The sequence below is a fragment of the Taeniopygia guttata genome, chromosome 34 (genome assembly GCF_048771995.1).
Source record: "Taeniopygia guttata chromosome 34, bTaeGut7.mat, whole genome shotgun sequence".
NCBI lineage: Eukaryota > Metazoa > Chordata > Aves > Passeriformes > Estrildidae > Taeniopygia > Taeniopygia guttata.
In genome coordinates this window covers 2700415-2712871 of record NC_133059.1, presented here as the reverse complement: position 1 = coordinate 2712871, position 12457 = coordinate 2700415, and the positions used below count along the sequence as shown (strand labels likewise).

The following is a 12457-nucleotide window of genomic DNA, read 5'->3' as shown; positions in this document are numbered from 1 at the left end:
CGTGAGGGGAAAGGGGCGAGGAAAGGGCGGGACCGTGAGGGGAAAGGGGCGAGGAAATGGCGGGACCGTGAGGGGAAAGGGGCGAGGAAATGGCGGGACCGTGAGGGGAAAGGGGCGAGGAAATGGCGGAACCGTGAGGGGAAAGGGGCGGGGAAAGGGCGGGACCGTGAGGGGAAAGGGCCGAGCTCAGGCCAAGGGCGGAACTGTGAGGGGACGCTCTGTGCGGCGGCGCTCTGCAAACAGAACTGCCACGGACTGGGAATGAACGGCAAAGAAATCAGTAAGTCTGAAAGTTTTATTTGCTATCAAATACATCGCAGCCACCCAGCCCCACACAATCCCCATCCCACCGCTCTAAACTGGGATCCCACTTCTCCCAGTCTCCTCCTATACCCATCTCAGCCTGGCAGCTGTGGAATCGAGTGAGTTTGGTGTGAGATTCAGGTTTTTTTTGAGGTGGGATTGAGTCTCTGAGGGTTAAAATTCAGTTGTTTTCAGTGGGATGTGAGTGGTTTTGAGGTGAAAGATCGATCCCTCTTGGCTTTCGGAGCACAGAGAGGTGGAGAACAGAAAACAATGCAGGTAAACACAAAAGGAGAAGCAGCCAGGTGTGTTCCCAACATGGATCACAGGGAATGTGGGTCACCAGGGCTGTGCCCAGTGTGGGTCCTCCAGTGTGGGATGGAGTTTAGCTCTTCTCGCACTCGGGGCACTCGCAGGGCTTCTCTTACTGGTGACTCCGTTGGTGTCGGGTCAAGTGAGAGCTCCTGGAGAATCTCTTCCCACACTTGGAACATTCGTAGGGCCTCTCCCCAGTGTGGATGCGCCGGTGCCTGGTGAGGTGGGAGTTGTGCCTGAATCCCTTCCCACAGTCGGGGCAGCAGAAGGGCCTCTCCTCTGTGTGACTCTGATAGTGCCGGAGGAGATGGGAGTTTCTGTTAAACCTCTTCCCACACTCAGAACACTCGTAGGGCCTCTCCCCGGTGTGGAACCTCTGGTGCCTGATCAGGCTGGAGCTGTCTGAAAATCTCTTCCCACACTTGGAACACTCGTAGGGCCTCTCCCCGGTGTGGATCCTCTGGTGCGTGATCAGGTGGGAGCTGTGTGAGAATCTCTTCCCACACTCAGAACACTCGTAGGGCCTCTCCCCAGTGTGGATCCTCTGGTGCACAATCAGACTGGAGCTCTCGGTGAAGCTCTTCCCACACTCAGAACACTCGTAGGGCCTCTCCCCAGTGTGGCTCCTCCGGTGCTTGATGAGGTCTGAGTTACTCCTGAATCCCTTCCCACAGTCGGGGCAGCAGAAGGGCCTCTCCTCTGTGTGACTCTGATAGTGCCGGAGGAGACAGGAGCTGGTCGGAAACCTCTTCCCACACTTGGAACACTCGTAGGGCCTCTCCCCAGTGTGGATCCTCTGGTGCTTGATCAGGCTGGAGCTCTGTGAGAATCTCTTCCCACACTCCCCACACTCGTAGGGCCTCTCCCCAGTGTGGATCCTCTGGTGCATGATCAGTTTGGAGCTGCAACTGAAGCTCTTCCCACACTCCCCACACTCGTAGGGCCTCTCCCCAGTGTGGATCCTCTGGTGCATGATCAGCTCGGATCTCCATGTGAAGCTCTTCCCACACTCGGAGCACTTGTGGGGCTTCTCCCCATCATGGAGCTGCTCAGGGACCCCCAGCTCCGAGCTCTGGCTCCATCTCCGGCCGCCTCCCCGGCCCAGGGTGGGTCTTTCCCCCTCAGATCCCCGCGATCTGCCTTTGCAGCCCCTCCTCGTGCGGGATCTCCGGGGCTTTTCCTCCCCGTCGGGTTCCTGCGCCCTGGAGCCGCTCAAAACGGCCTCTCCCACCAGGTTCTGCCGCGGGGATTTGTCCTCCCTGCTCTCCATCCTCAGCTCCTGCCCTGGGGGAGGAAGGACAAGGAGAGGCTCTTCCTCTTCCTCGCAGCCTCCCAGGGGCTGGGAATGGGAATCCTGGTTTGGGGAAAACAAGGGATGAGCACGTGGAGTTGGAAGCTCCTCTGCCCCAGTCCATCTCTGGAAGTCCCTGCCCTCCTGGGCTCCATAAAAACCTCCCGAACACCGAGATCCAGCCCTGAAAAAGCCTCCCGGGAGTTCCCCGTCCCTGCTGCCTCCCCTTTGCTGTTCGGGGCTCCCCCCTGTCCCAGCTGCTGGGGTCACGCTTGGATTGGGGGTCCCCCTTCTCCTCACTGCCCGCCCTCCCCAGGCTGCCGGGAGTCCCAGCGATCCCAAAAGCTCCCCCCTCTTGGCTCTCCCCATCCAGGGGTGCCGGGGCTGTTTGGGCTCCCGGGCTCCCTTCTCCCCTCCTTCTCTGCTCTGGGCTGCCGGGGCTCCAAGGAGTCCCCCCAAGGGGCCTTTTCCGCTCCGCTTCGCAGTTCTTCCTTCTCCAAACATCCCCCCAAAAAACCCAACCCAGGCACCCCCCGGGAGATCGGGCCCGAGCTCCCCCTCCCCGCTCACCTGCGGGATGGGGGGCGATGATCCCACAGGTGGGGGCTGCGACTTCAGGCAGGGCTCGACCGCGTGATTCTCTCTGCTCTGTTCGATCCGCTTTGTCCCTCCTCTTCCTCTTCCTGCCGCTCCTCCTCTTCCATCCCCTTTCCTCCTCCTCCTCCTCCCTAAGCCCACCTCCCGCTCCTCCTCCATCCCTGCCCTTCCCTCCCTCCCCTTCCTTCCCCTCCTCCCGCTCTCTAATCCCGCCGCCTCCTCCTCCCTCATCCCTCATCTTCCATCGCTCCTCCTCCTCCTCCTCCTGTGTCCCGTCCCCTCCCGCCTGTCCTCCTTTATCCCTTCCCTTCCATCCCCCCTCCTCCTTCCCCGTCCTCCCCCTCGCTATCCCCACCTCCTTCTCCTCCTTCATCCCTCCCCTCCTCCTCCTCTTCTCTATCCCCACCTCCTTCTCCTCCTCCATCCCTTCTCGCACAAACACCGGGAACCCCCACGTCCACCCCGGCCGCCCCCAAACCCTCCCAGGACTCCCCCAAAACCTCCCAGGACTCCCCCAAAACCCTTCCAGGACTCCCCAAAACCCTTCCAGGACTCCCCAAAACCCTTTCAGGACTCCCCCAAAACCCTCCCAGGACTCCCCCAAACCCTCCCAGGACTCCCCCAAACCCTCCCAGGACTCCCCCAAACCCTCCCAGGACTCCCCCAAAACCCTTTCAGGACTCCCCCCAAATCCCTTTCAGGACTCCCCCAAACCCTCCCAGGACTCCCCCAAAACCCTCCCAGGACTCCCCCAAACCCTCCCAGGACTCCCCAAAACCCTCCCAGGACTCCCCCAAAACCCTTTCAGGACTCCCCCAAAACCCTCCCAGGACTCCCCCAAAACCCTTTCAGGACTCCCCCAAGCCTCCCCAGGATCTCCTCCAATCCCCCCAGACTCCTCCAAACTCCCCACAGGACTTCCCAAATCCCCTCAGGGCCCCCCAAAACCCTCCCAGGATGCCCCAAGCCTTCCCAGGACTCCCCCAAACCCTTTCAGGACTCCCCAAAACCCTCCCAGGACTCCCCCAAACCCTCCCAGGACTCCCCAAAACCCTTTCAGGACTCCCCCAAAACCCTTTCAGGACTCCCCAAATCCCTTTCAGGACTCCCCAAACCCCTCCCAGGACTCCCCCAAACCCTCCCAGGACTCCCCCAAACCCTCCCAGGACTCCCCCAAACCCTCCCAGGACTCCCCCAAACCCTTCCAGGACTCCCCCAAACCCTCCCAGGACTCCCCCAAAACCCTTTCAGGACACCCCAAATCCCTTTCAGGACTCCCCCAAAACCCTTCCAGGCCTCCCCCAAGTCTCCCCAGGATCTCCTCCAATCCCCCCAGACTCCTCCAAACCCCCCACAGGACTTCCCAAATCCCCTCAGGACACCCCAAAACCCTCCCAGGATGCCCCAAGCCTTCCCAGGACTCCCCCAAATCCCTCCCAGGACTCCCCCAAACCCTCCCAGGACTCCCCCAAACCCTCCCAGGACTCCCCCAAACCCTCCCAGGACTCCCCCAAACCCTCCCAGGACTCCCCCAAAACCCTTTCAGGACTCCCCCAAAACCCTCCCAGGACTCCCCCAAAACCCTCCCAGGACTCCCCCAAACCCTTCCAGGACTCCCCCAAACCCTCCCAGGACTCCCCCCAAACCCTCCCAGGACTCCCCCAAACCCTCCCAGGACTCCCCCAAACCCTCCCAGGACTCCCCCAAAACCCTTTCAGGACTCCCCCACGCCTCCCCAGGATCTCCTCCAATCCCCCCAGACTCCTCCAAACCCCCCCCAAGACTTCCCAGATCCCCTCAGGACACCCCAAAACCCTCCCAGGATGCCCCAAGCCTTCCCAGGACTCCCCCAAACCCTTTCAGGACTCCCCCAAATCCCTTTCAGGACTCCCCCAAATCCCTCCCAGGACTCCCAAAACCCTCCCAGGACTCCCCAAAACCCTTTCAGGACTCCCCCAAGCCTCCCCAGGATCTCCTCCAATGCCCCCAGACTCCTCCAAACTCCCCACAGGACTTCCCAGATCCCCTCAGGACACCCCAAAACCCTCCCAGGACTCCCCCAAACCCTCCCAGGACTCCCCCAAAACCTCCCAGGACTCCCCCAAACCCTCCCAGGACTCCCCCAAACCCTCCCAGGACTCCCCCAAAACCCTTTCAGGACTCCCCCAAGCGTCCCCAGGATCTCCTCCAATCCCCCCAGACTCCTCCAAACCCCCCACAGGACTTCCCAAATCCCCTCAGGACACCCCAAAACCCTCCCAGGATGCCCCAAACCCTCCCAGGACTCCCCCAAACCCTCCCAGGACTCCCCCAAAACCCTTTCAGGACTCCCCCAAACCCTTCCAGGACTCCCCAAAACCCTCCCAGGACTCCCCCAAAACCCTCCCAGGACTCCCCCAAACCCTCCCAGGACTCCCCCAAAGCCTCCCAGGACTCCCCCAAAACCCTCCCAGGACTCCCCCAAAACCCTTTCAGGACTCCCCCAAAACCCTTTCAGGACTCCCCCAAACCCTCCCAGGACTCCCCCAAACCCTCCCAGGACTCCCCCAAGTCTCCCCAGGATCTCCTCCAATCCCCCCAGACTCCTCCAAACCCCCCCACAGGACTTCCCAAATCCCCTCAGGACCCCCCAAAACCCTCCCAGGATGCCCCAAGCCTTCCCAGGACTCCCCCAAATCCCTTTCAGGACTCCCCAAAACCCTTTCAGGACTCCCCCAAACCCTTTCAGGACTCCCCCAAAACCCTTCCAGGACTCCCCCAAGTCTCCCCAGGATCTCCTCCAATCCCCCCAGACTCCTCCAAACCCCCCCCCAGGACTTCCCAGATCCCCTCAGGACCCCCCAAAACCCTCCCAGGACTCCCCCAAACCCTCCCAGGACTCCCCCAAACCCTCCCAGGACTCCCCCAAAACCCTTTCAGGACTCCCCCAAACCCTCCCAGGACTCCCCAAAACCCTCCCAGGACTCCCCCAAAACCCTTTCATGACTCCCCCAAAACCCTTCCAGGACTCCCCCAAGTCTCCCCAGGACCTCCTCCAATCCCCCCAGACTCCTCCAAACCCCCCACAGGACTTCCCAAATCCCCTCAGGACCCCCCAAAACCCTCCCAGGATGCCCCAAGCCTTCCCACGCCCCCCCAAAATGCCCCAGCCCATTTTGGGGTGCAGCGGGTGCTTTATTACATTTGTACAACGGCGGCGCTGGGGCCCCCCCGGCTGTCTATGGCTTGTGCTGGGGGAGAGAAGGCGGCTGGGACCCCAAATTTGGTGTTTTGGGCAGGCCAGGACCCCAAAGTCGGGTTTTGGGGTAGGCAGGATCCCACAATTAGCGTTTCGGGGAAACCAGGACTCCAGATTTGGATTTTGGGGAAGCCAGGGCCCCGAGATTGAGGTTTGGGGGGACCAGGACCCCAAAACCGAGGTTTGGGGTGGAGCTTGGACCCCCACATTCGAGTTTGGGGAGGCCTGCACCCCAAAATCGGGGCTTGGGACTCCCAACCCAGGGCTCGTGATGGGGGTGGGACCCCAAAATATAGATTTTTGGAGGAGGCCAGGACCCCAAAATGTGGGTTTTTTGGGGGGCCAGAAGCCCAAAGTGGGGGTTCGAGGGGGTCACTTCCGCCGGGGCCGGTCGGGGTCGCGCCGGGGGAGCCCCTCGTCGGTGGAGGAGGTGGTGAGGAGGCCTTGGTGCCACCGGGCCAGCTCGGCGTGTTCCTGAGCGCTGGCGGCCAGCGCCCGCAGCCAGCCCTGCATGTCCTCCTGGAGGGCAAAACGGGGTCAGGGACACCGAAACGGGGTCAGGGACATCCAAAACGGGGTCAGGGACACCGAAAATGGGGTCAGGGACACCGAAAATGGGGTCAGGGACACTGAAAATGGGGTCAGGAACACCGAAAACGGGCTCAGGGACACCGAAAATGGGGTCAGGGACACCGAAAATGGGGTCAGGGACACTGAAAATGGGGTTAGAGACACCAAAAATGGGGTCAGGGACACTGAAAATGGGGTCAGGGACACCGAAACAGGGTCAGGGGCACCAAAAATGGGGTCAGGGACACTGAAAATGGGGTCAGGGACACCGAAAATGGGGTCAGGGACACCGAAAACGGGCTCAGGGACACCGAAAATGGGATTAGGGACACGATTAGGGACACCAAAAATGGGGTCAGGGACACTGAAAACAGGCTCAGGGACACCAAAAATGGGGTCAGGGACACCGAAAATGGGGTTAGGGACACCGAAAATGGGGTCAGGGACACCGAAAATGGGGTTGGGGACACCGAAAATGGGGTAGGGGACACTGAAAATGGGGTAGGGGACACTGAAAATGGGGTCAGGGACACTGAAAATGGGGTCAGGGACACCGAAAATGGGGTTAGGGACACTGAAAATGGGGTCAGGGACACTGAAAATGGGGTCAGGGACACCGAAAATGGGGTTGGGGACACCGAAAATGGGGTCAGGGACACTGAAAATGGGGTTAGGGACACCGAAAATGGGGTCAGGGACACTGAAAACGGGCTCAGGGACACTGAAAATGGCCTTAGGGACACGATTAGGGACACCAAAAATGGGGTCAGGGACATCAAAAACGGGGTTAGGGACACTGAAAATGGGGTGAGGGACACCGAAAATGGGTTTAGGGACACCGAAAATGGGGTCAGGGGCACTGAAAATGGGGTCAGGGACATCAAAAATGGGGTCAGGGACACTGAAAATGGGGTCAGGGGCACCAAAAATGGGGTCAGGGACACCGAAAATGGGGTCAGGGACACCAAAAATGGGGTTAGGGACACCAAAACGGGGTTAGGGACACCGAAACGGGGTCAGGGACACCGAAAACGGGGTCAGGGACACCGAAAATGGGGTCAGGGACACCAAAAATGGGGTTAGGGACACCGAAAACGGGCTCAGAGACACCGAAAATGGGGTTAGGGACACCGAAAATGGGGTCAGGGACACTGAAAATGGGATTAGGGACACTGAAAACGGGGTCAGGGACACCGAAAATGGGGTCAGGGGCACTGAAAATGGGGTCAGGGACACTGAAAATGGGGTCAGGGACACCGAAACGGGGTCAGGGACACCGAAACGGGGTCAGGGACACCGAAAATGGGGTCAGGGACACCAAAAACGGGGTCAGGGACACTGAAAATGGGGTTAGGGACACCAAAAATGGGGTCAGGGACACTGAAAATGGGGTCAGGGACACCGAAAATGGGGTTAGGGACACCAAAAATGGGGTCAGGGACACCGAAAATGGGGTTAGGGAACTGAAAATGGGGTCAGGGACACCGAAAATGGGGTCAGGGACACCGAAAATGGGGTCAGGGACACTGAAAATGGGGTCAGGGACACTGAAAATGGGGTCAGGGACACCGAAAATGGGGTCAGGGACACTGAAAACGGGGTCAGGGACACCGAAAATGGGGTCAGGGACACCAAAAATGGGGTCAGGGACACCAAAAATGGGTTTAGGGACACAAAAAATGGGGTTAGAGACACTGAAAACGGGGTCAGGGACACTGAAAATGGGGTCAGGGACACTGAAAATGGGGTCAGGGGCACCAAAAATGGGGTCAGGGACGCTGAAAATGGGGTCAGGGACACCGAAAATGGGGTCAGGGACACCGAAAATGGGGTCAGGGACACCGAAAATGGGGTCAGGGACACCAAAAATGGGGTCAGGGACACTGAAAATGGGGTCAGGGATACCAAAAATGGGGTTATGGACACGAAAAATGGGATTAGGGACACCGAAAATGGGGTCAGGGACACCGAAAATGGGGTTAGGGACACCAAAAATGGGGTCGGGGCACAGAAAATGGGGTCAGGGACACCGAAAATGGGGTCAGGGACACTGAAAATGGGGTTAGGGACACCAAAAATGGGGTCGGGGCACAGAAAATGGGGTCAGGGACACCAAAAATGGGGTCAGGGACACCGAAAATGGGGTCAGGGACACCGAAAATGGGGTCAGGGACACTGAAAATGGGGTTAGGGACACCAAAAATGGGGTCGGGGCACAGAAAATGGGGTCAGGGACACCAAAAATGGGGTCAGGGACACCGAAAATGGGGCCAGCAACACTGAAAATGGGGTCAGGGACACCGAAAATGGGCTCAGGGACACCGAAAATGGGGTCAGGGACACCGAAAATGGGCTCAGGGACACCGAAAATGGGGTCAGGGACACCGAAAATGGGGTCAGGGACACTGAAAATGGGGTTAGGGACACCAAAAATGGGGTCGGGGCACAGAAAATGGGGTCAGGGACACCAAAAATGGGGTCAGGGACACCGAAAATGGGGCCAGCAACACTGAAAATGGGGTCAGACACCCCAAAAATGGGTTTTGGGACATGAAAAATGGGGTCTAGGACCTCGAAAATGGGGTCAGGGACACAGAAAATCGAGTTAAGGACCCCAAAAATGAGGTTAGGGACACCAAAAATGGGGTCAGGGACACCGAAAATGGGGTCAGGGACACCGAAAATGGGGTCAGGGACACCGAAAATGGGGTCAGGGACACCGAAAATGGGGTCAGGGACACTGAAAACGGCGTTAGGGACACCAAAAATGGGGTCAGGGACACAAAAAATGGGGTCAGGGGCACCAAAAATGGGGTCAGGGGCACCAAAAATGGGGTTAGGGACACCGAAAATGGGGTCAGGGACACTGAAAATGGGGTCGGGGACACCGAAACGGGGTCAGGGACACCGAAAATGGGGTCAGGGACACCGAAAATGGGGTCAGACATGCCAAAAATGGGGTCAGGGACACCGAAAATGGGGTCAGGGACACTGAAAACGGGGTCAGGGACACTGAAAATGGGATTAGGGACACTAAAAATGGGGTCAGGGACATCAAAAATGGGGTCAGGGACACTGAAAATGGGATTAGGGACACTAAAAATGGGGTCAGGGACACTGAAAATGGGTTTAGGGACACCAAAAATGGGGTCAGGGACACCGAAAATGGGGTCAGGGACACTGAAAATGGGGTCAGGGACACCGAAAATGGGGTCAGGGACACCGAAAATGGGGTCAGGGACACCGAAAATGGGGTTGGGGACACCGAAAATGGGGTCAGGGACACCGAAAATGGGGTCAGGGACACCGAAAATGGGGTCAGGGACACTGAAAATGGGGTCAGGGACACCGAAAATGGGGTCAGGGGCACCAAAAATGGGGTGAGGGACACCGAAAATGGGGTTAGGGACACCAAAAATGGGGTCAGGGACACCGAAAATGGGGTCAGGGACACCGAAAATGGGGTGAGGGACACTGAAAATGGGGTCAGGGACACCGAAAATGGGGTCAGGGACACCGAAAATGGGGTCAGGGACACCGAAAATGGGGTCAGGGACATCAAAAACGGGGTTAGGGACACTGAAAAGGGGCTCAGGGACACCGAAAATGGGGTTAGGGACACTGAAAATGGGGTCAGACACCCCAAAAATGGGGTCAGGGACACTGAAAATGGGTTTAGGGACACTGAAAATGGGGTCAGGGACACCGAAAATGGGGTCAGGGACACTGAAAATGGGTTTAGGGACACTGAAAATGGGGTCAGGGACACCGAAAATGGGGTCAGGGACATCAAAAACGGGGTTAGGGACATCAAAAACGGGGTTAGGGACACCGAAAATGGGGTCAGGGACACCGAAAATGGGGTCAGGGACACTGAAAATGGGGTTAGGGACACCAAAAATGGGGTTAGGGACACCGAAAATGGGGTCAGGGACACCGAAAATGGGGTCAGGGACACGGAAAATGGGGTCAGGGACACCGAAAATGGGGTCAGGGACACTGAAAATGGGGTCAGGGACACCAAAAATGGGGTCAGGGACACCGAAAATGGGGTTAGGGACACGGAAAATGGGGTCAGGGACACTGAAAATGGGGTCAGGGACACGGAAAATGGGGTCAGGGACACCGAAAATGGGGTCAGGGACACCAAAAATGGGGTCAGACACCCCAAAAATGGGGTCAGGGACACTGAAATGGGGTTAGGGACACCGAAAATGGGGTTAGGGACACCGAAAATGGGCTCAGGGACACCGAAAACGGGGTTAGGGACACCAAAAACGGGGTCAGGGACACCAAAAATGGGGTCAGGGACACCAAAAATGGGGTTAGAGACACCAAAAATGGGGTCAGACACCCCAAAAATGGGGTCAGGGACACCGAAAATGGGGTCAGGGACACCGAAAATGGGGTTAGGGACACCGAAAATGGGGTCAGGGACACCGAAAATGGGGTCAGGGACACCGAAAATGGGGTCAGGGACACTGAAAATGGGTTTAGGGACATCAAAAATGGGGTTAGGGACACCAAAAATGGGGTCAGGGACACCAAAAATGGGGTCAGGGACACTGAAAATGGGGTCAGGGACACAAAAAATGGGGTCAGGGACACTGAAAATGGGGTCAGGGACACCGAAAATGGGGTTAGGGACACCAAAAATGGGCTTAGGGACACCAAAAATGGGGTCAGGGACACTGAAAATGGGGTCAGGGACACTGAAAATGGGGTTAGGGACAGTGAAAATGGGGTCAGGGACACCGAAAATGGGGTCAGGGACACTGAAAATGGGGTCAGGGACACTGAAAATGGGGTCAGGGACACCGAAAATGGGGTCAGGGACACTGAAAATGGGGTCAGGGACACCGAAAATGGGGTCAGGGACACTGAAAATGGGGTCAGGGACACCGAAAATGGGGTTAGGGACACCGAAAATGGGGTCAGGGACACTAAAAACAGGGTCAGGGACACTGAAAATGGGGTCAGGGACACCGAAAATGGGGTCAGACACCCCAAAAATGGGGTCAGGGACACCAAAAATGGGGTCAGGGACACCGAAAATGGGGTCAGGGACATCAAAAATGGGGTCAGGGACACCGAAAATGGGGTCAGGGACACCGAAAACGGGCTCAGGGACATCAAAAATGGGGTCAGGGACACCGAAAACGGGGTCAGGGACACCGAAAACGGGGTCAGGGACACTGAAAATGGGGTCAGGGACACTGAAAATGGGGTCAGGGACACCAAAAATGGGGTCAGGGACACCAAAAATGGGGTCAGGGACACCGAAAATGGGGTCAGGGACACTGAAAATGGGTTTAGGGACACCAAAAATGGGATTGGGGACCCATCAAAATCAACATGAGACCACCACAAAACCACCACGAAACCCCCCCAAATCACCATCAGACCCCCCAAAATCACCATCAGACCCCCCAAAATCACCATCAGACCCCCCAAATCACCATCAGACCCCCCAAAATCACCATCAGACCCCCCAAAATCACCACCCCACCCAACCCCCAAATCACCAACCCAAAAGCACCATCAGACACCCCAAAACCCTCCAGAGACCCCCCAAAGCTGCACCTCGTCCTTGGCCTGCAGCAGGAACTCGCTCCCGTCGCCGGTCCTACAAGACAGGGACATTGTCACCGTGTCCCCCTGGACTTTGGGGCCTCAGAGCCACCAAAGTCAGCAGGAGATCCCAAAAATTGTGTCGGACACCCCAAAAGGAGCATCAGAACCACCAAGATCAAGACGAGATCCCAAAAATCACATCAGAGACCCCAAAAACGACATCGGAGATCCCAAAAGCGACATCAAACCCACCCAAATAAAACAGGAGACCCCAAAACGGGTGTCAGAGCCACCAAAACCAGCAGGAGAACCCAAAAATGACACCAGAGACCCCAAAAGTGTCATCGGACATCCCAAAAACCGACCAACCCCAAAACTCACTTGAGCTTGAAGACGTTCTTCTTCTTCTTGTAGTCGTTGGCCACCTCGGCGGTGGCGCGGTGGAGGCTCAGCAGGGGCTCCCCGCCGTGGGTGGCCCCGGCCGCGGGACCTTTGGCGTCCTTGTAGAAGCCCAGGTCGCCCTTGGCCAGGACGCAGTAGAGGTTCACCCACGACCTGCTCGTGGTGGG

General features: G+C 57.8%; 2 protein-coding genes across 6 annotated transcripts in view; both read right to left on the bottom strand.

Annotated features, from left to right (window-relative positions):
* Positions 1-281: 281 nt before the first annotated feature.
* LOC121468955 (uncharacterized) overlaps positions 282-12457 on the bottom strand; it is a 2238800-nt gene continuing 2226624 nt past the window's right edge. Inside the window, 1 exon segment of the mRNA XM_072920965.1 lies at positions 282-1662. Coding sequence (XP_072777066.1) covers positions 728-1662 — 935 coding nt within the window. The 3' untranslated portion in view covers positions 282-727.
* The window catches only part of SPTBN4 (spectrin beta, non-erythrocytic 4), a 64106-nt gene continuing 57308 nt past the window's right edge, over positions 5660-12457 (bottom strand). For all 5 annotated transcript variants that reach the window (XM_072920968.1, XM_072920970.1, XM_072920966.1 and 2 more), the window contains 3 exons: positions 12270-12443; positions 11898-11940; positions 5660-6263 (listed from right to left, as the gene is read on the bottom strand). In XM_072920968.1, coding sequence (XP_072777069.1) covers positions 6117-6263; positions 11898-11940; positions 12270-12443 — 364 coding nt within the window. In that variant the 3' untranslated portion in view covers positions 5660-6116. The remainder of the gene's footprint in view (positions 6264-11897; positions 11941-12269; positions 12444-12457) is intronic.